This window comes from Fulmarus glacialis, unplaced genomic scaffold (assembly GCF_000690835.1).
Source record: "Fulmarus glacialis isolate BGI_N327 unplaced genomic scaffold, ASM69083v1 scaffold5384, whole genome shotgun sequence".
NCBI lineage: Eukaryota > Metazoa > Chordata > Aves > Procellariiformes > Procellariidae > Fulmarus > Fulmarus glacialis.
Window position 1 is genome coordinate 13,774 of NW_009208539.1, and position 27,412 is coordinate 41,185.

The 27,412-nt window shown below is 35.7% G+C and overlaps 1 protein-coding gene across 1 annotated transcript in view; it reads right to left on the reverse strand.

Moving 5' to 3' along the window:
- The window catches only part of LOC104075858 (glutamate receptor ionotropic, kainate 2-like), a gene marked incomplete at its 5' end in the record, with an annotated part of 29,283 nt that extends 4,924 nt beyond the window's left edge, over positions 1–24,359 (reverse strand). The window contains one exon of the mRNA XM_009576515.1: positions 24,153–24,359. Within this exon, the coding sequence (XP_009574810.1) occupies positions 24,153–24,359 (207 nt within the window). The remainder of the gene's footprint in view (positions 1–24,152) is intronic.
- Between the last annotated feature and the right edge of the window lie 3,053 nt (positions 24,360–27,412).

Here is a 27,412-nt window from a genome sequence, read left to right on the forward strand (position 1 = left end):
GCCAGCCCTGCCGCTGGCCAAGGTCCAGCCCATCAGTGATGGTGGTAGCACCTCTGTGATAAAAAAGGGGGGGAAAAATCCTGCACAATAACAATTGCAGCCAGAGAGAGTGAGAATATGTGAGAGAAACAACTCTGCAGACACCAAGGTCAGTGAAGAAGGAGGAGGAGGAGGTGCTCCAGGCGCTGGTGCAGAGATTCCCCTGCAGCCCATGGTGAAGACCATGGTGAGGCAGGCTGTACCCTTGCAGCCCATGGAGGTTAACGGTGGAGCAGATATCCACCTGCAGCCCATGGAGGACTCCACACTGGAACAGGTGGATGCCCGAAGGAGGCTGTGACCCTTTGGGAAACCCATGCTGGAGCAGGCTCCTGGCAAGACCTGTGGACCCGTGGAGAGAGGAGCCCATGCTGGAGCAGGTTTGCTGGCAGGACTTGTGACCCCATGGGGGACCCACGCTGGAGCAGTCTGTTCCTGAAGGACTGCACCTCGTGGAAGGGACCCATGCTGGAGCAGTTCATGAAGAACTGCAGCCCGTGGGAAGGACTCACGTTGGAGAAGTTCATGGAGAACTGTCTCCCATGGGAAGGACCCCACGCTGGAGCAGGGGAAGAGTGTGAGGAGTCCTCCCCCTGAGGAGGAAGGAGTGGAAAAGACAACGTGTGATGAACTGACCACAACCCCTATTCCCCGTCCCCCTGTGCCACTGGCAGGGGAGGAGGTAGAGAACTCAGGAATAAGGTTAAGCCCAGGAAGAAAGGAGGGGTGGGGGGAAGGTGTTTTAAGATTTAGGTTTTATTTCTCATTACCCTACTCTGATTTGATTTGTAATAAATTAAACTAATTTCCCCAAGTCAAGTCTGTTTTACCCATGATGGTAATTGGTGAGTGATCTCTCCCTGTCCTTATCTTGACCCACGAGCCTTTCATCATATTTTCTCTTCCCCGTCCAGCTGAGGATGGGAGTGATAGAGCAGCTTTGGTGAGCATCTGCATCCAGCCAGGGTCAACCCACCACACAGGGTCATCTACATGATCAGACAGGTTGCTCTAGGTTTTACCCAGTCAGTTTTGAAAACCTCCAAGGATGGAGACTACATAACCTCTCTGTAACCTGCTCGTCTGTCCACATAGTGAAAAAGTTCCTACAGACAAGCGGTGGAGCAGGTTGCTTAGAGAGGTTATGCAGTTTCCACCCCTGGCGGTTTTCATTTTATGCCCATTGTCTTTTGTCTTCTTGCCAGGCACTACTGTGAAGAGCCCGGATGCATCTTCTTGATAACCTTCTCACAGGTCCTGGAAAGCTGCTACTAGAAGTTGTTACCTTTGCCAAATGTAAGTAACATACCATAAAGTCCAAAACAAGTCCAGACTAGATAGCTGAGTTTAGATGTCACATCTTCTTATTTGTAGGATCCTGACTTGTATCATTTAAGATTAATTGCTAACAATATCATATATAGATGCAACTTTAGCAGTTGTTGCTTTATTAACATAATGAAGTAACACATGATGACAGTTTCAATAGGTACTGGCTCAAGTTACACATTTATTTCTAACCACTGAGCTGCTTCTCAGTATTCACTGTTCAGCAACAAAAAGTTACTGAAAGACAGGAGGTTTACTTAGATTCGTGTTACTGACAGTAATATTTCATAGCTGTTTCATTTCTTTAGATATTCTTATGTCAGCATGGCTAATACTTTTCTTGGCAAAGTCTTGAACAGCTGTGGTAACTAATGATTGTGTCAACTATAAGCCCTCAAGTATTTAGAGGAGGGTCCTGATCTAGTAACCAACAAGATCACCTCCCTAGAGATCTAGATCTCAAAAAAAAAGCAAAAAGTTCTGCAGAGGAAATTTGCCTGCTGTCCACTACTACAGAAACAGCTTGCTACGTGAATTCAACTAGACAAAAACATTTGGAATCCTTTCTATAATGGCTTTTAAATAGGATGGAGCATACCTTTTGATCAACCTAGCGGTGTCTAAAACTGACTTTTGGTATTGTTTTCTGTTTGTTTCTTTGTTATTCTTTGAATGTTTAGTCAGGGAAAAATACTAGTATCAAAACCATCAGGAACTCTGTAATTAGTTAATTTACATAATTTCTTTTTATTCAAGGTTAGTAAACCTAGGAATTTTTCTAGTCCATTCTCATTTAGCTATGCCAGCATGGATTAGATTTAATAGATAAATAGATGCAATATGAGTACCCATTCAAAATAGTCACAAAGTTTCTATCTGTTGATTTATAGGATGCTGTTTCACTAAAGTATTTTGCACCAGTGAGATGATTCTGCCCATCTACTCTGCTCTGGTGAGACCCCACCTGGAGTACTGTGTCCAGCTCTGGAACCCTCAGCACAAGAAAGACATGGACCTGTTGGAGCGGATCCAGAGGAGGGCCACAAAAATGATCAGAGAGATGGAACGCCTCTCCTATGAAGAAAGGCTGAGAGAGTTGGGGTTATTCAGCCTGGAGAAGAGAAGACTTTGGGGAGACCTTATTGCAGCCTTTCAGTACTTAAAGGGGGCTTGTAAGAAAGATGGGGACAAACTTTTTAGGAGGGCCTATTGCGACAGGACAAGGGGGAATGGTTTTAAACTAAAAGAGGGTAGATTTAGACTGATATAAGGAAGAAATTTTTTACAGTGAGGGTGGTGAAACACTGGAACAGGTTGCCTAGGGAGGTGGTAGCTGCCCCATCCGTGGAAATGTTCAAGGTCAGGTTGGACGGGGCTCTGAGCAACCTGATCTAGTTGAAGATGTCCCTGCTTAATGCAGGGGAGTTGGACAAGATGACCTTTAAAGGTCCCTTCCAATCCAAACTATTCTATGATTCTGTGAAAATCCACCTCCTGTACACTCATCCCCTCCAGGTGCATTTTGATGCAGCCATCACAAGGACTAGACTTTATTTTAAAAAGAATCCACACACTGAAATTCTCAATGAATTGTTAAATTCCAGTGTCTGAGGCTTTAATTAAACAATAACAAAACATGGTCTTTTTAGCGAACTCCATCACATATGAAATAAAAACAGAAATGTTTTTATATTGTACATATTCTCAAAACATTATATATCATGCGATAGTTTACACGTGGCATAATTATAAAAGAATGGCTAATACAGTACATTTTTTATTACCTAAAAATATTGTCACAAATCTAGGGAAGAAAAATGTTAGTGTTTTTATGCACTAGATCCTAATTTATTTCTGTTCTGCCTAGCTAACTCATTTGAAAAACTCATTACATTTCTTTAAATTCAATAAAGCTTATCCTACCTTTAGGTATTATTTAAATACTGAAGATACCAGGATAAACTTATTAACAAACAGCTTTAATAAAAATAAAACGCAAATCCTAAGGATGAAATCTGTGGTGGTTGAGTTAAAATGTGTCTGATATTTATAAGATGAAATCTATGAAACACTTAAAAATGTCATTAGTGTTATAATTTATTCCTTGTATTATGTGAAGTTCTGCTTCATTCTGGAAGACAGAGATCAACAAAAAGGTACAAATACATAATGAATAAGAACACAAATATAACAAGAAAAAACATTGATCAGCATGACAGGCAGATGTAGACAAATTCCTAGCCTAACTACTGCCCAACTAGAAAGTGGATGGATAGTTAAGTAACAACATTTATGGATGACACTAAGTTATTCAAAGTAGAAAGACTGTAAAAGAATTGCTCTATGTCAACCTGCACAAAAATAAGTGGAAGAGAGTAAATAAAACGAGCTCAGAACAAGAAACAAGGAAATGATTCTTCACATTAAGTATAGTTAAGCTGTAAAACTCCTTGCTTTTGGAATCTGTGGTTGCCAAAACTTTAAATGGTTTCAAATAATTGAAGAAAATTCGTGAATACTATTTTATAAAAAAAAAAAAAAAAACAACTATCTTACAGTTTAGTAAGATCCTATCCGGAACCCATTGGTGATGGAGTAAAAATCACTACATTCTGTTCATCCTCATACAATTTTCTTGACATTTCTTGTTAGTTAAGAAGGAAGTCAGGACACTGGGCAAAATAGCTTTTACTGTGAACAGCTATAAGGAGGGGAGGGGGGTGCACGTAGACACAGTTTTGCATCAGTAAATAGTTATATCTTTTACCTACCATTACAAATTTATGAAGGATATGCTGCAGCTTCATACAAGTGTGTATTTTGCATCCAATTAAGTTTCAAATTTCAGTCATACCTTCTCACTTGAACATGTTTCTTCACGTATTTTGAAGAGGGAGCAATAGCTCACAGAAACGTATGGATTTGTTATGTTCATTTTCAAAAATAGATTTTGCATTAATTTTTACCCTATAATCCCTGACAGTTTAGCTGAATTCCATGCATTAAATGGAGGGGATTACAGTCCATGCATGTCTGCACAGAGGGGGGTGTATTTGAGGTGAGACAGAGAGAGAGATGATGCAGGGTTCTTTTGAATAAGAAAGGCCTGACAACCAATCACTTAATAAATTATCTGTTTTAATAGGATATAGTCAAAAGAGGAATATAGATGTTGAATAAATCTCACATCCTTTCTGATGCAGGGAACCCTGCTTGTGTGCAGCACTTGACAGATCCCAGATGAATCTTCCCCTGGCACGCTGTGCAGATCCTGTCTGTGGAGAGGCTCTTCCTTCCTCCCATGCCATGGTGCATTTTATTTTGTGTAATGAACAGAATCATATATCTTTTCCTGATAGGCTGGAGTGTTGTCACTGTCATAGCTACAAAGCTCTCAATCCAATGCATTACTGTGAACAAGTTCTTCAGCCAACTAGAAGAACCATTATGTTCCCAGGTCCTTGTCCTTATGGGGGACTTTACTACCCCAGTATCTGCTGGAAGGACAACACAGCAAGGCACAAGCAATCCAGGAGGTTGCTAGAGTGTAGTGATGATAACTTCCGGACACAAGTGATGAAGTAGCTGACAAGGGGAGATGCTCTACTGAACCTCAAAGTTACAAACAAGGATAAATAGGTCCGGGATGTGAAGACTGGCAGTTGTCTTGCCTGCAGTGACCAAGAGATAGTGGAGTTCAAGACCCTGAAGGGAGGCAACATGGAAAAAAGCAGGATTATAATCCTGGACTTATGAGAACAGACTTTGGCCTTTTCAGCGACCTGCTTGGAGGAATCCTATGGGTGACAATCCTGGAGAGAAGAATGGACCCGGAGAGCTTGTTGATTTTCAAGGATGACGATGACCTTTTCCAAGCTCAAAAATCACTTATCCCCACTTTCAGGCAGTCAAAAACAGATGGCAGACCTGCATGAACAAGGAGCTCCTGACAAAACTTAAACATAAGAAAGAATACCAGAGGTGGAAGCAGGAACAGGTGACCCAGGAGGAATACAGCAACTGTCCAGGCCTGCAGAGACAGGGTTAGGATAGCCAAAGCCCATCTGGAGTCGAATCTGGTGAGGAACATCAAGGGCAAGAAGGGCTACTATAAATACATAAGCAACAAAAGGAAGACTAGAGAAAATGTGGAACTGCTGCTGAATGGGGCAGGGAACCTAGTAATAAAGGACATGGAGAAGGCCAAGGTGCTCAACACATGCTTCACCTCAATCTTTACCAGTAAGAAGACTGGTCTTCAGAAATCCCAGGTCTCTGAAACTACAGGGCAAGTCTGGAGAAAGGAAGAGTTAACCCTCAGTGGAAGAGGATCAGGTGAAGGAACATGTAAACAAACTGCACATACACAAGTTCATGGGACCTGATGGGATGCACCCATGAGTGCTGAGGGAGCTGGCTAATGTCAGCCAATCTCAATTATCTTTCAAATGTTGTGGAGATCAGGGGAGGTTCCTGAGGACTGAAAGAAAACAAATGTCACTCCTGACTTCAAGACAGACCATTCAGCATCAAATTAATTCCTAGGAAAGTGACAGAGCAAATCCTGAAAGTCATACTAAGAACAAGAAGATAATTGAACGTTATCAGCATTGATTTATAAAGGGGTAATCTTGTCTAACCAACCTGATAGCTTCCTACACCAAAATGACTGGCTTTGGTGGATGAGTAGAGAGCACTGAATGTTGTTTATCTTGACTTTAGCAAGGTTTTCAACACTGTCTTCCATAACAATCTCAAAGACAAACTGACAAAGAACAGACTAGATAAGTGGACAGTGAGGTTAAATGAAAATTGGTTGAGCTCTTGGACTGAAAGGGCTGTGATTAATGACATGAAGTCCAGCTGGAAATCAGTCACTAGTGGTGTACTCCAGGGGTCAACACCAGCACCAATACTGTTTAACATATTCATTGATGACCTGGATGAAGGGACAGAGTGCACCTTCAGCAAGAATGCACATTATACAAAACTGGGAGGTGTGGCTGATAGACCAGAAGGTTATGCTGTGATTTAGAAGGACCTCAACAGGCTGGAGAAATAGGCAGAGTGGAACCTCATGAAGTTCAAATAAGGAAAATGCCAGATGCTGCACCTGGGAAGCATGAACCCAGGCACCAGCACTAACACTGGAAGGATGGTGACCAGCTGGGCTGCATTAGGCAGAAGCATTGCCAGCAGGTTGAGGGAGGTGAGACCTTTACTCAGCACTGATAAGACACATCTGGAGTGATGGGTTCAGGTCTGGGCTCCCTGGTTCAAGAGAGACAGGGACATACTGGAATGAATCCAGCAAAGGGCTACAGAGATGATTAAGAGACTAGAGTACCTGCCATATGAGGAGAGACTTGAGAGAGCTGGGACTGTTTAGCCTGGAGAAGAGAAGGCTCATGGGACTGTTTAGCCTGGAGAAGAGAAGGCTCAGGGGAATCTGACGAGTGAATACAAATAATTGAGGGGGGGAGAGGAAGCAAAGACGACAGAGCCAGATACTCAGTGGTATCCAGTGAAAGAAGAGGTACTGGGCACAAATTGAAATGCAGGAAATTCCATTTTAACATAAAAAAACGCTTTTTATTGTAGGAATGGTCAAACATTGGAACAGGTTGCCCAGAGAGGTTGTGGAGTCTCCATCCCTAGGGACAGTCAAAACCTGATGGGAGATGGCCCTGGGTGACCATAGCCGGCTATGCTTTGAGCAGGAATTTGGACTAGGTCATCTCTAGGGTCAGTTTCAATCTCAACAATTCTTTGATTCTGTAGTGTAAGTAATTTCTCTTTCCAATTCTCTACACACACCTCTCTGACAAACTGCAATTTTATTTCTATTCTGGAAGCAGACAGAGAAGAAAGTTTGCAACTAGTGAAACTAGGTTTGGCATATAGTCTCCTAAAACTTTCTGTAATATTGTTGGTTTCCTGTTAAGCTACAAGTAGTTAAATAAATACATGAAATAATTTTTAAAATTACAAAGACAACCAGAAATTGCTCAAATATTACAAGAATTTAAATACTAAAATATGGCATCTATGTTATTTCTCTTATTTCTTTATTACTGGTTTACAGTGGGGAATTAAGAGAAAGGGGAAAATATTCTTGTCTGATGGCTACACTACAGAACAATTTTCTTAAAGATACTTCAAACTGATAAATTTAAATATTTAAATATAGTGAATAATTCAATAGAAGTTCTAGAGATAACATGATATCAAGTTAGATACAGGACCATTAAGTCTGGAATTGAAATGTGCTATTTCTCAGTCTCACAAAGCATGGTTGGTACAATGGCACTCTTTGCTGGGGGCTGGTTCTATTTTTCTGATTCAGGCATACTCGAGTGACAACTGAAATCTTTCTCCCACTGCAATCTAACCTGCTACTGCTCTTTCAGCAAAATTCTATCACCTTTATGCAAGTCTCTAACAGCAACAGGATTAGAATCATAGAATCATTTAGGTTGGAAAGAACGTTTAAGATCATCAAGTCCAACCATTAACCTAGCACTGCCAAGCCTACCACTAAAACATGTCCCTAAGCCCCACATCTACACGTCTTTTAAATACCTCCAGGCATGGTGACTCAACCACTTCCCTGGGCAGCCTGTTTGGTGAAGAAATTTTTCCTAATATCCAATGTAAACCTTCCCCGGTGCAACTTCAGGCCAAAGAGCAATGACACTGTGTTTCTATGGTGGCTTTTCCTAACTAACTGACCCATCTTTTCTTTATTATTACACTGTAACAATAATCTAAGTGTAGATCTTATACTAGTTTTGCTTTTACATTTTGGAATTATGAAATACTACAGTATTTCAATAGCTCTTTTAAGGGCCAGAAGGATCATTTTCAAAGTAACTTGAAAATCGTAAGAAGTGGAAGTGACAGGGCTGAATGTTGCACATGACATTTTGAAAGAGCTCAATTATTTTTCTGTCCCGGTACGTTTAAAAAGTAATAAAGATAATCAATTACCATGCGTTTGAAAAATGACTTGAGGATTTGTATATAACAAGATTTTGATACATTTTTTAAAAGACACTTATTCTAGAATAAGTGTAGCATTCTTTACAATATCAATCCACATAACAAAAAAGTCGAGCAAGATATATCTACGTAAGTCTTCTATTTTTAAGGAAAAATCCATATTGCGTCAGACACAAAATGGCTTTCTAGTTAACAACCTATTTTCCATACTATAAATAAATATTTTACTTCCAATAATGGATTCTAAAGAAAAGCAAGAAGTAAAAAATCTTTCTTCAAGTGTAATACTTTCCATTTCTTTAAATTTGATTTTACAGCCTTAAAAGAAAACCTTTAATCATTTTTTAAACTACATGGTTTTCATATATAAAATATTGTCTCAGTATGCCACTTATTTATCCAATATCCTGAGTAAAAAAAATCTAACAAGTATCTATACTGTTTCACAGTTTCTACTGGCACTTTATGAGTACCGTGCCCCACACATCCACACAAAAATATACATTTGTTCTTTACAAGCACCTATATGCAGTCATTAGTATGCATATGTGTGTGTGTGTATATACATTTGTTTCACACTAACATACATTCTCAGGAAGACAAGTCACCCATCTTTCGAAGTTACCCATCTTTTGAAGTTACCACACATTACTGCTAACCAGGCCCTCAGGGGTCAGGAAATAGTAGAATAAAAATTGACTGTGCAAACCAATTTCAAGTAATTGTGACAAACATGACTTTCTTCCCAACTCTCATTTGGTGTATTTTGGACTTAATAAGGCTGCACTGGCAGTTTCTTTTTTCTTTTTTGACTCCGAATGTTCAACTTTTTTATAATTTTCTTAAACAACTGAATTATCTTTGATGCTGTAAGAATAACAAGTCAGAATTAATACTTTTTAGTTCCCCAAACAGTATGGGTGACATTGTGTTTTGGGTATCATTCCCAGGGACACATCTCCTGCCAGCACATGCTGAAACTGTTTTACTAAAATGCTGTTTTGCTGAAAGTTGACATACTCCAGGATTCCACAGGCCCTCCTCCCTATCTTCCATGACAAGCAAAAAACAAATTGCAGCACAGAGCTTTTGAACTTCTTTTTTTGAGCTTTTAGTATCAGTAACGGTATTAAGAATTCATTTGATTGTGCTTTAGTTGTGCTTCATGAATATACCTCTTGTTGATTTATATAGGTCCCCTCCAAGTCTTTCAAAATCCTTCTGTTACCATTTCCAAATGAAGAAAATCCAAGAAGATGTTAAGTATCAACATTTCTTATGAACATGTTCGGAGTGTGTCATGTTCAGAGTTATGAGTAGAATTTATGAATTCCTGATGTACCAAGCATGCAGTCAAACTCCTTAATCATTACTTCTGAAAGGAATGAGGTTAAAATAAGATCTGAGTAGGCAGAGAGGAGGACTAAGGGAAGATTGGGAAAACTGGTACCGATCAACTTTCCCTGTACAGCTGAGCTTATTTTGATCTTTGCAGTGATCAAGTACTGTACACTGAAATATACATATTGTAGAAAAAAAAGACTGAATGAACAGATTCATGATAAGCTGTAAAAAAAGCTTGCTGAAGATTTGACATGAAAAACAGAATTGCAAATCACCTCCTTGGAGGAAAAGCACATATTTGAATAGAGAAGTTGTTTCATCAATTTTTTCCAGGTAATTTAATTTCTATTAAATGGGCCAACACGAATGTCCAACCTTTTCTGAACCAGAAAAGACAGAATCAAAATGGAGACACATGAATTTACCCAATAAAAGGGATGAATCCCAATGGAAATTAACTCTGCTATTAGAGAATTATAATTTTCACATATTTCACTTCAGCAGACATATACATAGAAACAATAATCCCCATGTTATTTTCTACCATTCTTCAGTATCATTATAGCAACAAAAGTGATTGTAAAGATCAGATAACTGTATGAGGATATGAAAAATGTAACATTTTTGTGAATACAGCCCTAGCCCTGGATCCAATCAGTTCTAATCATTGTTGTAAGCATAGAGGATGCTTGAGTTAAAGAGTTATCTTTTGGAGTCCCATTTGAAAAACTCCATGCCACTGCCTTGATGGGCTATGTTTCACTTCACTGGCAATGCAGTGAAAATGAATTCCAATTATTCACTGTACAGTTTTTATCTGTCACTGAAACATAATCATTTTATATGACCAAGTGCATTAGCCAGGCATGTCCAAATAGCCAATAATTATAAATGGGGATTATACTAGTTAGACTTAAAACATGTTCTGTGTTAATGCTTATATACTAATTCTTTCACCCAGCCTCTAAAATATTTGGTTCCTAATTCACACTTGATTTGGCCCAGCGCTGGCATTCTTTTGCCAGTAGCTTCTCAAGGAACATTTGAAATGATTCCCCATCATTTCCAGAAACTTGTGAACCTGTGACTGGCCACACCTAAAAAAGAAAAGGAAAAAAAAAGAATAGAGTGGGGCAAGTGGGCAAACATTCTATTTATGAATATGGGCATGTAGGAAAATGGTCAAGGCAAGGAATAGAAATTACAAACTAAGTGTTTTACACAGCAAAACATGCTATTTATCATGAGGGATCCTGGCTACTAAAGTAATTTAGTGTACTTCCTGCATTTCATCTATACTTTAAATAAAATCCTGATTTATTTGCAGAATGTCAAAAGACAGAGTATGGATGTTGTTCCAAAAGCTAAGTTAGATTCTTTGGCAATTCACTGATAGGATTCAATAAAACTAGTAGAATGAAAAAGAGAAAAAACAGAAATGGAAAAAGAAGAAAAGTTGTTTCATATAGCAACTGAAAAGGGATTTTAAAAGAAAAAGGTTCATTAGTAGTGGTTAAAATTGTGACAATTAAAATTATAAAACCATAATATCCTAACTGTAAAAAACATTACTTATGTATACTGTAGTTAAATGAACCAGAAGGTAATATTCACTTACCCATAGTCTCAAGAAATTTCAGATAAACAGCCCCCTGAGTACAGATAATCAGAAAAATTCCACAGATCTCGGAGCACTTATTGAGAAGACCCTACCATGAAAGTCTCCTACCACTTCTAGTGTCAAATAACTTGAGAATGTACTTAAAATTTTTCATCCAGTTTCTTTGGGTAACATAGGACGTGATCAGCTCAAAAGATCGTGTAATAAATAACATTTATGACTATTAAGAAAAAGTGTATGCATTATTATTCTCTATGCCTTACTGTAATATTAGAAATATTGCTGGGTCTTGCTTTACTAAATGCAGTCTGTGTGGAAGTTCCTTGCTCTTTGAAAATAATTGCTTACTCTCAACTGCTCTTTTGTTGAAAACTACATCTTCAGTCTGTCCTGTATTGAAATCAGTAGCACACCCCTTGCCTGCAATTTAATAGGGAATTCATATATGCACTTCTGCTATGCTCCTCACTGAATTAATACATATATTTTGCACACTTGACCTAAACTTCTGACTTAGGATTTATTTGACATTTTATATCACTGAGGTTTTTATTTCCCTGACATTTTTTCATGCCTTTCTGCAACACTTTCTGCTGCACTCTATCTGAAGTTTATTTTCTCCATAATATTTACTCTGAGTTAGGATCTGTTTGTACATTTTTCCATGGGAGTATCATATACAGTCTTTATTAGAGAGTGATTAAGTAGACATGCAAATTGTCATTTTGTGAGTGAGTATAGAGATCAATGTTTGGCTGTTGGTTTGAAGTAGTATTAAAGCTGTAGTTGCTAATAATTTTATGGTCATGTAGAAGACCATCTCTTTGATCTTTCACCTCAAAGCAAACAAAAAAAAAAAGGAACAGTAGGTGCATAGTACAGCATATTTGAGTGAATTACATTGATAAATTCAGAAATGCAAGGTAAGAATTTGCAGAGAGGTTCTGTACATCTATGAATATATTCAGTTTGCTTGAACTGAAAAACAGAAGCTCAAGCAACAAGAGAGACACGGTTAGTTGCCTGTCAGGGAGACACCTGCTGCCGCTTATTCAGCTTGGGACAAATGACATTGGAAATAAAAGGTCAGAGCACTTGAAGTTGTGGATTAATGAAATAGCAATCAGATTGAAAGGCACAAAAAGCACAAGTGATATTTTCTGGCATATTACAAATATCATAATAAATTATCCTATAGACCCCAGGACAGATTTCACACAGATATGAAATGCCACTTCAATGAGGAAAAGAAAGCATGCAAACAATAATAACTGGAAGATAATATGAATATTTAAAACAGTAAACATACTGTTAAAAAAAAAAAAAACAGTAAAACATGAAAAATACATCACAGGCACTTAACAGTTAAAGAATTATGGATATTTTATTATGACACAGAATAACTGAAGGAGTTGGAATACTATTTTTAAATATTAAATAATGTGAATTAGTAGCTTTGTTTAAAAAGAGGGTTGTGCTGGAAAACTGCCAACATAACAAATGTAACTAATAATGATTACTGGAAATTCAGAGGAGAATGGTTCGGCATAGAACAGTAATGTTTAATCTGCAAGGTAAATAAATGTATACCAAGAAATAAAAATGCACTCAGAACAGATGGCCTTCAAATGGCTAAACAGATAAATCAGGAAACAGAGAAATTATAAACAAAACATATGACAGCAGAAAACACAAGCGGATAAGGATAAGAAAACTGAAATACAAACAGTATTTTAAGCATATACAGAGAGTACAGAAAAAAGAGAATTGTGTCTTTTTTTTTTAAAGAGGGTATGTAAAAATAAAATAAATGTCAAGATACTAGAAAAAAGCATAAAAAAACTTCAGCAGAAATCAGTAGGCATTCAGCTTACCACCTGTCTTACCATTCAACAGAGCTGTTGGTTCAAGCAACAACCATACCATAACTGCAGACTTGTCAAAACACTCTGTGGTTTATGGAATGTTACCCCTCAAAACATCATCTCCCCAAAGGATCAGAGTTCAAATTTATGTTATGTATAGAAAAAGTTTAGCATTATTAAAATTTTCATCATGTGACAACTTAGATTCAGTTGCAGATGCTAGCTTAGAGCTAAGGTTTGAAAAAAATGTAACCAAGTCTCACATGGTTTGTCAAAAATGTAGCCTGAATTTTGTACTTACAGAGGAGCGTAGACTTTGTAAGGACTATACATTATGTATTAAATGACAAGTTCCACTTTTGTAATGCAAAACTGCTCAATGTATCCCATAAATTCATACAAGAAAAGGAGTAATTATTATAAAAGGTGTGAAAGCTTTATAGCTGAACAGGACATTTTGTAATGAAATCTGTAATGAGCAAAGAAGATTTGGAAACTCCAAAATCAAGATAGATTTATGGATTCTGTGGGTGAAAACCATTCAAAGACAGGTAAAATGTTACAGCTTCTGCTGAGCTGAGTATTTATCTTCCTCTCAATGATATTCATTCAAACTAAAACCCAATGAGTTGTTTGTGAATACTCAGAATTTAGTATATGTTATTATATCTTGTGTACTGAGCTGAGATTTCCTCAGTGTATTAAGAACATAACATTAAAATATTTCCCTGGAATATAATTTATTTAGATGATGTCACAGTTTTCAAAACAAGTATTCTTTAGCCTTACTTCTAGACCTTGAAACCCTTCCTCTGAAGGAGTCCTGAACACTTTCCACCTTCATTTCAAAAAAGTAGATGCAAAGTGTTAAGAACCAACATCAGTGGATTGCAAAAACAGACTCTCAGAAAATGGAAAAGTATTATGACCCAAGCCTAGCGATGAACTCAAGGTTCTCAGAACAGCAACTGACCAGAATCCAGTACAAACCCACTCCACCAGCACAGGTTTAGAACAATGGCGATTAACACACACCACTAACCACCTGCATGGGACAAACACACACTGATCCTGCATGGGATAAGCAGACACTTATTACACAAAAAATGGTAACTGATTAGCCTACCCCTTAACACCAGTGATTTGATTAGCCTACACAACTGTATTGTAACGTATATAAACCCTGCCTTCCTCGATATTAGGGTCCCCAAGCATTAGGCTGGGGCACCACGTGCACATTGCTTAAGAAAAAATCCTTCGTAATTCTATACTTTGTCCGTGTCTCTCTTCGGTCAGCAGTGAACTCCCGAGGCACAAGTGTGGGCTTGAGTCCCACCAGAAACAGAGGCACACTAGTGGGTTGGAGTCACACTAGAAGGGAACTTAGTGGGTTCAAGTCCCACTGGCATTCCCTTGACATAAGCTTATAAGCCTGTTGCATTATCTACTACACTCACATGATCACTGACTCCTTCTTATTATTCATTAAAGATCTGTGTAACACTTACCTGTGCCACCTTGAACAGCAGTATTTACATTCTCTCTCCTCTTTCTTACATATTTCCCTTAGCCTGAATAGCCTGAATATTCCTTGTCATAAGACATGAAAAATAACTTTTTGTCTGTGAATATAATTTGTGTTGAGTAATATTATGCATCATATAAATTGTCCCATCAACAGAAATCATGTATTTTCACAAAAAAAAAAATTAATTAGGCCTTATTAAGCCTATTTTTGAATGTGAAACTGAGGTACATGCAAGGTGTTTTTTTCATTTTATGATGGATAGATGTGATTACTCCTCAAGTAAAAATGGACAAAATCCATGATGTTTTATCTAAGAAACAAGATGATTAATTTAAACCAAGATTTGTAAGATAATTTATCTTATGTTATTAGCCTAATAAAAAAATATTTAATCTAACTATACAACCACATGAAAGACAAGAGTTCTATCCAGACAGCTTAAATGATCTATTTAAAGGTACAGAAAAATTAGGAACACAAAAAAAAAAAAAACCTTCCTATGAAGGCACTGTTAGGAAAATTACTATTTTCTGTCTTAATGGATAAAGGTTCTCAGACAACTGTTTTTCACATAATAGTTTCTCATGGTAATCCTTATCTTTTCCAGCTCCTAATACAAACATGATAGGTGACAGGGATAATGAAAACAAATAATTGGAAAATAGCACCATTCTGTGAGAAAACAGCTATGTTTATTTGCATAAACAAGGATCAGCATTCGGAAAAGTCTTAGTATAGTTTATTGAGAGAGGAATTTATCTACTCACATTTACTGACAGTAATTAAAAAAAAAAAAAAGATGGACACTCAACGAATACTGTAGCCAGTGCAGTACAAATATAATTTTGTAAAGACAGATTGTAACCTCACAATTGTTTCAAGCAAGACCTAAGTGTAAGCTAACACCAAAAGGCAGACGCATGGGCTCTTGTTCCAGACCCTTTTCTGAACTGGACTAGAGTTTGTGACATGCTCTATGGTATCCCCATGCCTCTAGTTGTTGTTCCATCAATGAAAGGGTCTCCCATAGGTCTTAGATCTGCCAGCGCTATGTGGGTGTCTTGGACAGGTTAAGGAAGCTCAGGTGGCACCAGAAACTTATGTGTGGGTTATTGGCTTAATCCGTAGCAGTTTAAACTCCCGTCACAGCCAGTGAAGGTCTAATCGATACAAGAGCAATTCAGCTGACCAAGATCTAGAAAAGTGTTTTGTGTTCCTGAATATGTCTACTGCATAAGAGATACCTTGGATAGCCAACCTGTCCTCAAATGTGCTGCTCTAGAATAGGACGGATGTCCTCTGTCACATTTGCTGCCTAATGCAGATGTGCTTGATATCATGGAGCATCTAACCTGAATTACTTCATTCAACACACCTTTAGAAGATAAGTCAAATTTATCTCTCGGCTCTGGTATGATTGTTTTCACTAGGTCTCTACTGGCTAAAACAGAAGCCTATGTAGCTGGTGCTCCAAGAAGCACCTTTTACCAAAACATTCATTTAGGCATTTTAATCCTGAACTTAGTTTCTCGCAGCCTGTCTTCCCCTCTGACGTACAACATTCTAATCTGTGGAATTGTACTCAATATTAAATTGATGTTATGAGGCCTGATGTAAGAAATCAGGTAGGTTCTGAACATGTATCTGAAAAAAGGAGTTCATAGCAAAGTCCTCTCTGAGAATATCTGCAATTATTATTACCTTCTTTATGTAATAACACTGAGAGTAAAGGTAGGCATTGTCAAAAATTACCTTTCACATCTATTACACATGAGCTGCCCTTGTTTCATAAAACTACCACATTGTTTACCCCCTCAAATTCCATGCTTTTCATAGGTAAACCTCATTTTTTTTAATGAGTCAAAATTAACAAGATTGCCATAATGTTACTTATCTCAGCAAATAATTTGACATACACAGAAGACAGTCATCAAAATTGTATCTATTTAATATGTTAATGGACACAAGTCAAAGATACCACTTCTCTGAATAAAGAAAATCTGCCCAGGATTTCCAGGGTTTTAGAGTAATATCATTTATAGGGGAAAAAAAAATGTATATTTAATGCGCCTAACACAGCTTCATTTTAAAGGAAAATAGAATAGGATTTTTTCTTAATATTTATGATTAATTGCAAATTTCAATACACAATTTATTTGTAAAAAGAGTAAGATCTTTTTTAAACTGGTTCACATATTGTATTGTACTTAGGTTTTCTATAGCTAGCATATTTAAAGAAAGACAAGTCCTTCAAAAACAAGAAATAAAAACAAACTCATCAACTTATACACTTACAATAAAGAAAGCTTTAGCACCTCAAGAATGCAGAAACACATTTTTTGTAAAGCCAAACTTCAAGAACTAAACTTTAAAGTGTTACCAAATAAAATACTGCAATTACATGCACCCAGTTCCCCCTTCTAAGAATGTAAATAAGTATCTTTGTGAAAAACAGAAAACAAAGCAAATTAGGCAGTGCTCTGAGTTTCTGTGGGTTTGGGTTTTTTTGTTTTCTTTTGGGTTTTTTTGCACAAGTAAAATGTATGTTGTACTTCCACAAAAGATGCACATTCATTTGCAGATGCTGGTGGAAAGATATCTTACTCTGAAGTTGATTCTTTTTCAGACAAAAGAAGTGTTAACAATAGACTCGACAATTATTTTGCAGTGCTTGACATGTTATAATGTATTTTAATATACTGTGAGTAGTATCTGTTCTAAGGAGCTTAAAAATAATATCGCAACTATTATGAACTAAGACAGAGAGAATAGTATTAAAATCAAATTAATATTTTTTTTTCCTGTAACAAAAATCTTTTGCTTGTTTACTCAGGTAGAGAAAAATGTAAAATATGCATATCATTGCCTGGTTTCTCACTGTTGATGTGATACAGCAGCAGGGGAAGAATTATTCTTAAGATAGCTGATAAAAAACTTGTGTCCTAGAATTCTTTTTTTTTATTGAAGTCAAAAAGTTCCATGACAAGAAGAATTCTTTACCCAAGTCTTCAAAAGGAAAATCACTAAGACCCTAAATTGACTGGGGGTCAACATATGATCCTAAACTCAACATCTGATCCTAAAGTTCTAATTTTGTCATCACTTCTTTTAATTGAAATGTTGAATAGATTTTGTTTCCCTTCCTCTATAGAGTACAAAAGCCAGAACAACAATTTTCAAAGAGAAATACACTTATCATTAATTGATTGAAAAATACCTGCCAAAAGAATTTCTAATGAGAAAATGTTTTTGATAACAACAGTTACAGTCAGTAAATTCTCTTAACTGGAAAACAAAAAAAGATCTATTTTAGGATTCATTTAAGAGTCAAATTCTCTGTTGAAATGTGAACAATTGTTACTAACAGTTTCTGCAGAACACAAAAATAAAATATCAAGGAGTTTTAATGATCCTCTCATGATTCAAACAGGAATAGTGATATGGAAATAAAGCACTTACAACAGCACTGATGCAGCACAATAAGAGAAAAGCATGCATATAAAATGTTAGGTCAAACCAGTGAGGAACATAGAGCTCGAGAAATGGATTCATGAACTTCTTCGAGGACAGGAACAGGGTCGCTGCTGCAGGCAAATGTACAAAAGAAAGGTCTGGCCTGAGAGCTACTTTACTGTATGGGCAAGAAAAGAAAAAAAAAGGTTGATTTTTCAAGATTTATAGAAGACATGGCAAGATGTGAACACAGTCTCTATGGAAAGGGAAATAAAGAGGAAGACATCTAAAATTACTCCTTTATGGTCTTGAACTTTTATGAAAATGTTGGTGTTAGGAACAGTGACAAGAATGATCGAATAAAAGAAACAAGTAAAAAATAATGTTCAACTGAATTTGACAGTAAAGTAGCCAAGATGAACATTAAGAGAAGTCTGAGATGCAGGTTTAGGTGGAGAAAGATAGGTCAGGGAAAAAAAAGTAGATTTTTGCAGAAACATGAGTTAGAATTGCTTTTGTATTATGATATGTTCCTATCTATTTTTATTTTCTGACGTATCATTATGTGATCATGTGATTAATCTATACTATGAATTAATGGAAAATGTGTTAAAGAAGGAGAAATAACCATTTCTGGATTTAAATTGATAATTTTAATGTGATTGGAATAAATATTTTAAAAGTCCGATATAGGAGAATGTTCTAAACTTAAGGCCTAAATAGTTTGAAACCTGTCTTGCAAATCCTAAGTAAGATCTTACAGTACTAGTTCACTATTTTTCTATCAGCACCAGTTTAACTTCTCATCAGCAGTGCACTCAAATGTTGTCATACATGAAGGCATTCTCTGGAAAATCTTTTTTTGAATCTCCACTTGTCTCATATTTCAGGCCTTTTTTTTGTTTTCCTAATGTTTACTCAGTTGATATAGCTGTTTCAATTATGACATCTATAATATTTTTAAAGAAATATGAAATGAATGACAGCTCACAGTCAGAAATATTGGCCACAAAGGAAGAGAGATAAGCCACTGTGCCAAAGTCCTGAATTTTCCAAATTCAGACAAGTAAGGCAAAACACCACTGATATTCTGCCTCTGGTTTACTAATTACGCTGTCCTGCAAAACATTCTTATTATTTGAACCTGATGATGATGACTAGCACAGCAGCCCTTAGCAAAAATCTAGGGAGTCTTGCAAAAAAAACAACTAAGTCACTCTGAAAAATACAGAAAGGAGGAGGTGATACAGCATTCTATTTGATAAAAAAAAATTATCGTTAAATGAAGAAGTTACAATCCTGTGATCCTCTATGGAGAAATATTTTGAAAATGGACTAATAATAATGTTCAATAAGTAGTAGTATATGAGTAAGTGTCAGTATATTAATTTAAGAGCATCATTTGAAAAAAAAATCAGTAGAAGTTAAGTGTTACACATAACTTTGAAAATGTTGACATCAGACCAGCGTTTTCGCTAATACAGTGAGGCAACCATCAAGCAGATATGGTGCTCTAAAGAGCACTACAGACCACAGGTTTTATTGTCCATCACATATGAAGTTGGTATAAAAAGACAGAATGCTTCATCTTTTTTTCTCTTAAAGAGTCTCTAACTCCCTCCTACTGTCAAATTTTCTGAGATTTTGATTAATGAAAGAGGCATGGCTAAACTGTCCTGCATTGTATTGAAAATCTCTACTGTCAGACCTTTTCCATGAAAGTCATAAGGAGGAAGACTGTATCTATTCATCAGGAGAAGAGGCAAGAGAAGCTCCTTAGCCTTTCCTTATGAGGCTCTACAGAGGAGGACTTGATGTAAGTATGAAGAAACGAGAGAGTCCAAACAATGTGATGAAACTGCATTTGAAAAGGGGAGGAAGAGAAAAGAAAAAGATGGAAAAAACTTAAATGCCTTTACTCATATAGATTTTTCTTTGTCTCAGAAAGGAAGCAACCAAAAATCTATATAGTTCTTTATTGGAAGCTTTTTTTCACTTCTACGCAGTAATACAAAGAGCTTGGCTCTAGTCCTTCAAGAATATAAGGTGCTTAAATGGGGGGAGGGGGGGGGAAGAAGAAAAATAACAAGTTATTGGAGGAAGGTGTCTCCAGAAACATTTTAAACTGATTATATAACCATCTGAAACTATTCTGTTATTGAGAGAACAAAAGGCCACTACTATTTTCATAAATGCAAACATTTTGTATGTAAACATTTATTAGTAAGATATTGATTTTAAAAAATTCAAAAAATACTGAAGTAAAACACAAAGCTATGTCTCAAGATAATTCAGATTAGGCAGTGCTTTCTAATTGTCCAGCTGTGGAAGTCTTAACTTCCTCTAAGCTGAAAATCCTACTCTTCTCAGATATGAAGAAAAGTTCCCATTTAATCCTCACATATAATAAAAGAACAGTCATGATCTAAAAATTGGACCTTTTCTATAATTAATTATGAATCATAAAAGATCTGCAAGCCTTAAAGTCTATTTGTAATGCATAAGCTTTGTGCTGTAGAAGAATCATTCAAACAAAGAGCCAAGAAAAAAAGAGGTTATTTTTAATGGTATATAATAATAACAAATTACTTCCCAGTGGATTTTTCACTTTCATTTATATCTCTGGGAAAGTATAAAATAGTAATTTTTGTCTCTTTTAGAACCCAAGGATAAGAATGTTTTGACGTAATTTTGGAGATGTAAAGTAGAATGTCTTACAGAAAAAAAGCAAAATTATATATTTTTATTCTATCAGTAACTGCTAGCTATAGGGGAACATAATTTACACATTCATACTATATATCTCATACAATATATGAGTGCCATACAGTGCCATAACAACTTTTAGCACCACAGAACAACCTGAAATCTCCAGAATTTATAATTCAGTTCAAAACCTATTCAATAATTCTATCCTTGAATAAAGTTCTTGAGCCAAAGGCAACAACTCAGTATAAAGAATACTTCTTTATGAAGAATGCATCCATGAAGGATGGAGATACCTGGATTTTAGCTCCCCCTCCCCCAAATATCTAACACCCTTGACTTGAATTAACCAGAGAGGAGAGTAAAATATTGAATGAAAAACTGTGGCAAAGAAATCAGACTGCTTAACTGGAGTAAATAAATTTAAAATGTTTTCATAGGGAAATCTCATCGATATTTGCTGTCCTAGTGAATATTTCTCTCCCATTTGCAGCTATAGAGACCTGTCTTTTCCAACAAGAATTCATTATCATTCACTTGTCAAAGGGAAGGAACCACTGAACTAATTTTTCACTTTCAATATGTATCATTTATTCAAAAGGAAACTAGTCATTGTTTGGAGACCAATATCAGAATGATGGCATATGTGAATACTGAGTAAAACAGTCAAAGAAAGAAGAAATGCGAGTAAACCATGGGAAAGGAGACTGAAAACACACAAAGACTGATGTAAAGGCTTCAGTCTCTGTTCACACTATAGAATTTCAAGCCTGAGACTGACATGATATGCTGAGCTCAGTTCAGGTAGCATTGTCTTCATTTCACTTACACCTTTGAATCCAAGCAATTATGTAAAGTGACTAAGCACAGATTTAAACAGTTTATTTAAAAATTTAAATTCTATTTGGTACTTTTTATCTTTATATAAATTGTGCATCTTCCTTTCTACACACATATATAGAGACAATATCCATTTTATTTATTCTTGAATTACAAATGCTACAAACTACCCTTGTAAAGATACATACTACAGTATCCTTTCTTTCTGAACTTAAGTGACTGACGGTTAAAATATAACATGTAGATAAAAATAAAATAAATTCAAAAAATATTTTTCAAATAGATTTAAAGACTATGGCAACTTTCAGGACTCTGTATTTATTCTGTAGTCTATTTATTTTAATTGGAAACTCAGGTTGAAATATGTAGACAGAATCATTTCACCTTTCCGAAAGAAATAGTAATTGAGTTTATTACATTACTTTATACAAAACAAAACGTTTTTGACACTTTAAAAAATATTCTCTAAGGGAAAAGAAAGACTGAAAAGCTAAGCTAATGGGCCAACAGAAGTACTAACCATATGGAAACATCAAATATGGTAACTGTCTATCTGGAATTCTTCTCTAAATTCTTGTGCATCAGTTCTGAGGTCTAAAGTGTTGCTTGCTAATAAAATGTACCAATAAGATGCATGCAAATAAAGGGCACAGATGCATAAATAAATTGCATGTATTCAAATAGATTACAAAATAAGAATAAGTAAAAACAGAGAAAATTTTAAAGGAAAGTTTTAACAATTGAGAAATTGAGAGAGACTAGTAGAAGTTATGATCCAGGTTAAGAAGTTAGACTACATCTTCCATGATGCACTAAGCATAGTATCTAAACTTTTTTGACTCCTAAGTAAACACCATTTCAAAAGCCAAAATAAATTTTAATCTAAGTTTAGTTATATGTTATCTATGGGAAATAGGAACACATGTTCCATTCTGTGTTATCAAGAGAAAAGGATTGGAAAAGCTCCTGTTCCATATACTTTACTGCTGCAACTTCTTCAAATGCATTTTTTTTCAAGATTATCTTAGTGAAAAGCTTAGGACGCCGTACTAGTGCTTGTTCAAGAAAGCTTTAGGGCTGAATAATAAAAGCATACCAAAATGTGATTTTTCTTTGCTTCTGAAAAATTATATAAGAAATACTCCCACAATATCCACCCCAACCATGGAAAATTAGTTCCAGATTATGATACTACCTAACAAACATCAAAACTAATAGCTATGCATGCCTATGCATTTATACATGTGAAAATATGCATGTATAGAGATGGACAGAGAGTCTAGCTAAATATCTGTTTGCTTTCTATATATGTGTACTTGGTGTAATACACACACACATTTAAAGATAATATAAATATAATACTCCCATGCATTCTTCTTAAAAGTGTGAAGCTAGGCATAATCAACATCCGTTGCAACAGCAATACCAGATTATTATTTACTAGAAAAGCACAAAGATAACAACCCTTCTGGTAAATATGAATATTTTGATTAGCACATGTTCTGCCCATCTGCTGAAATCTTAAAGCAAATTGAAACAAGATTAGTGAATATTTTTCTTCAAGTTATTCATGCAGTTTCTGCCATCATTAGAAGCTTTCACTCGAATTAGCTATAGTCTCCCCTTCTTATTTTAAGTGACAGTGATGTGCAGAGTATGTTTTATCTCATTCTTTGATCAAATGTCTCTATATCGAGCAATTCACCAAAATAAATGCAAAAAGGAACAATGACATAATTTTCAAATTGACTAAAATGTTTCTAAGAGACTGAATTCAACTGTCATGACCAACTGGGAAAGCATGCTTTGAAGGACATGAAGTAATGCCTGCCTTAATCATTTACAAGTAACTGTAATGGTATCTGTTTTGACACACATTGCATTACCTTGTTGCTTCAGTATATGTTGATACTTTTGCCTTACTGCTTGCACTTTATTGTTAATGTTTCAAGAAAGATATTCCTTTTCTTTGTGTATATCAAATAATTTATGTGTTTACACTACGCGCACAGAAATTTATCTAAGACAAATTTCTCAGATCCACCATCAGAAGAAGCCTGACTTCTATTGATTGATAAAGACATATATTTTGTCACAAAAAAACATGTATTTGTTCTCAGAAATAAATTCTGAATACCATCTATTCCATATTTTTACTTAGGGATATGCCACAGAAGAGCTAAACCAGTTTGGCAGAAACAAACACTGCCTATAGGTAAAGCAGACATGCAGAATACTCTTTGTTTAACAAACAAATTCTACATTATAGAAAACATTGATGTGAATCTACTTGCATTACTTCTCTAAACATCTGCATTTTCCAAAACAGTACTATTCAAATGGCATTATCATAAAAGTTTTACAATTTGTATAGATAGAATTGAAATCTAAATGGATAGTAGAAAGCTTCCAAAAGTTAACTTACATGATCAATTAGTTCACGAACCATTCCATTCCACTGTCCGCTGGCATCTTCCTGGGCTCCATATTTTCCGTCCTCCACCAGTCTAATCTCATAGGAAAATCCAAGGATAGTAGACAGCTCCCTGAGGAGGTCAATGCAATAACCTTCAAATCGATCATTTCCGTACAAGGGTTTGTCAGACTTCTTGAACATAACATATGGCTCTTCCTGTAAAAATTAAAAAGACAGAATGGATAATGAGTGCCTCCACACCTTTCTTTTATTTTTAACCTAAAGTAGTACACTGTCGTGATACCACTCCCTGTACAAAGAAGTAAAATGAAAAGTAGAATCCTTTTAACTTTTAGTTATATCTGTCTAAAGTCTTTATTTATTTTCAAACTGAAGCTAGTCAGACGACCCTCTTTCTCTTTTTTATTTGAAAAAAATGACACTGTAAACACCATAGACATATCTTCAGGAATTCATATAAACACTAACTTTAAATGTGTTCCTTAACAAGTTACCTTACACATTAACAACAAATATATTGTTTGGGTGGGCGTTGTAAGCCTCTTAAAATGCAGAAACAATGTGCTTTGGCAACAGAAAAAAAAATAATTCAAACCCCAAACATCAATCAAATGCTTTAAGTATTAGGTTTTACACTTCTCTTTACGCAAGTATTTTAACTATTTTCTCAATGCTTTGCTAAGTACAGAAAACCCACAGCGGGAGGAAAAAGTCACCAAAATCACATACTGTTCTGTTGCCTCAAGTTATAGGCTGCCATTTACAACACTGCAGCAAAACCAGAAAAAAAGTTAACTCAAAAAGCAAATTCTATGATACACATTCCATGAAAACTGAATTTATTTTCTTTAAACATTTATCTTCTTATATTTAATTTAAAATACACTTTTTTTTCCATAAAATGATGTGCAAACAGAACGGCAAACAAATAAAAATGATTGGCAGAATACTCATAATTATGGGAAGAAACAACATTCAGCAAAATATAGGATTTTTACATCTGTTTCTGAATATAGGGTAACCTTCCTCAAATACAAAGCTGAAAGGAAAAAGAAAAACACAAAAGGTAAAGTTTTCCACTACAATATGGCACCAATATTCAAGTTGTATTTGATAGGTTGAATACACAACTCAGTCTTTCTCATGTTTTAGACAGGCTTTTTTCATTTTTCACAATAATAAAAAAATAAGCACCAAGTAAGGTAAGACAATTGGTAGTAGATGCAATTGCTGCACCAAATACAAGTCTCAATGAATAATCAGATAAACTCTCCAGGGTAACTTATCAAATTCATACAGCCCTAAATCTCCACATCAGCACTCAGCAGGGTTAAAGGCACTTCATTCTACAAGTAACTGACAGCTTTAATAAGGATTTGTCAGCATTCCTGATGTAAGCATCCACCTTGAGGTGTCCCATGATTTAAGCATTATATCTGCATAAAACTGGAACTTTAACATATAAGATTTTACCCAAAATGAAAAGACAAAACAGGGAGATCTCTTGCTCTTAAAAGAAGTGTGTTCAGAATATATCTGTTCCCCTCTTGCCTCTTACGCTTTTTTCCCTAAATAAAACAAACTACTGAATCAAGACTCTGTTGAGATTCTATTTTTATATACTTCTATTGAAATTAATAAGGTTATGGCCATATTTTTAGAAAGTACACCACTGATCTTCATACAATTAACAAGGAATGTAACATGAAATAAATTGTCCAGAGAAACTACTAGGATGTTTTGACAGAAACTTTTCAAACAATAAATAGGCAAATGACTCAATGAGAGCTATTCTAGATGTAGTACTGACAAGAACAGAGACCTGACTGAAAACAAGAAAGTTAAAGCAATTTAAATGACAAGGATCATTGAATAATTCTTGAGAAGCAGAGACAGTGACAGAACAAAAAATATGTATGAAAAGAGTTGTTAATAAATTCAGACAATTATATGAAATATCTCACAGAAAACAACTGTACGGAAAACAGTTTTTCAGGTGAAATGAGAATTCCTTAAAGAAAGCACACTACTGGCCAAGCAGAAGCTATGCTAAGACAAAACACAGAAAGTGTAGAAAAAGAAGCAACGTGAATTCTTCAGTGAACTGAAACTCAGAAAAATAAGTATGGAAGAAGTGAAATTTAATTCAGAATGTGAAGAACAAACAGAAAAGCAAACAAACAAACATAAAACTTACGCAGGGACAAATGCATAAAAGTCAAAGCAAAAAATACAGTACAATTAACAATCAATATTAAGGATAAAAAGCAACATTCTAGAAGCAAGAATAAAAGGAAATCCTAGGAACTAGTTCATCTGTTGCCCAGCAGGAAGAGAAAACCATGAAATGACATTACAAAGACAATCAAACAGTTTGATGACTTTCCTGTGCCTGTCTTCTCTGAAAAGGTTAATGCTGATCAGATAAGGTACCAAATTAACAAAAAAAACACATGTAAAAGTGTTTAGACTAAAGTAGGGCAACATAACTTCAGTGAGTCCTTGAACTTTAAATACTTTCAGGAAGTTTGGACCTGCTCAATTCACAGAACTGGTTTCAGCAATTTCAGATCATTAGGAATTACCTTTAAGAATTCATGGAGGCTTCAAGGAGACTGTAAAAGGCTTATCTTTAAACTCTTCCCAATGCAAAAAACTTCACAAATTGGAGAAAGAAGGGCTATGAAATTGTAGACTGATTAATGCAATTTTTAGAAAAACAGTATTTTTATCCTAAACAAATTATAAAACTATTTCATTTGTGGGAACCCAAAGCTAAGAGAATATGGAGAAGGGAAGAAGTTGAGGAAAGTCATCACATTATGTTATATGCAAAATCATTCTGTTCTTCGTAAAAATATGAAGAAAATTTGACTGTCCAGGAATGTGCACTTTGTTGAAAGAGATTCCTTATCAATCTGGAAAGTTATAAAAAGTGTTATTCCTTTATAAATCACAGTTAAATATTTCCACTTATTCTTAAACAGAAAAGTTGCTAATTGGATGTGTATTCACTCTACAATGGGGCAGGATCACAATTCAAAATGGTGAGTTTCAGAAAATTAAAGTTTCAGAGTAATTAAAAAAAAAGGCATTCAAAAGGAATTAATATTTCCACACTTCAGGTGAATAATAAATTGCAGAAATCCAGGAGGAAAAGAGCTGATTAGGTAGCAAGTCTACAAAATTAATTTCTAAATATTATAGGGGAACATGTTGGGGCACCCGGCGAATCCCCGCCCGGCCTC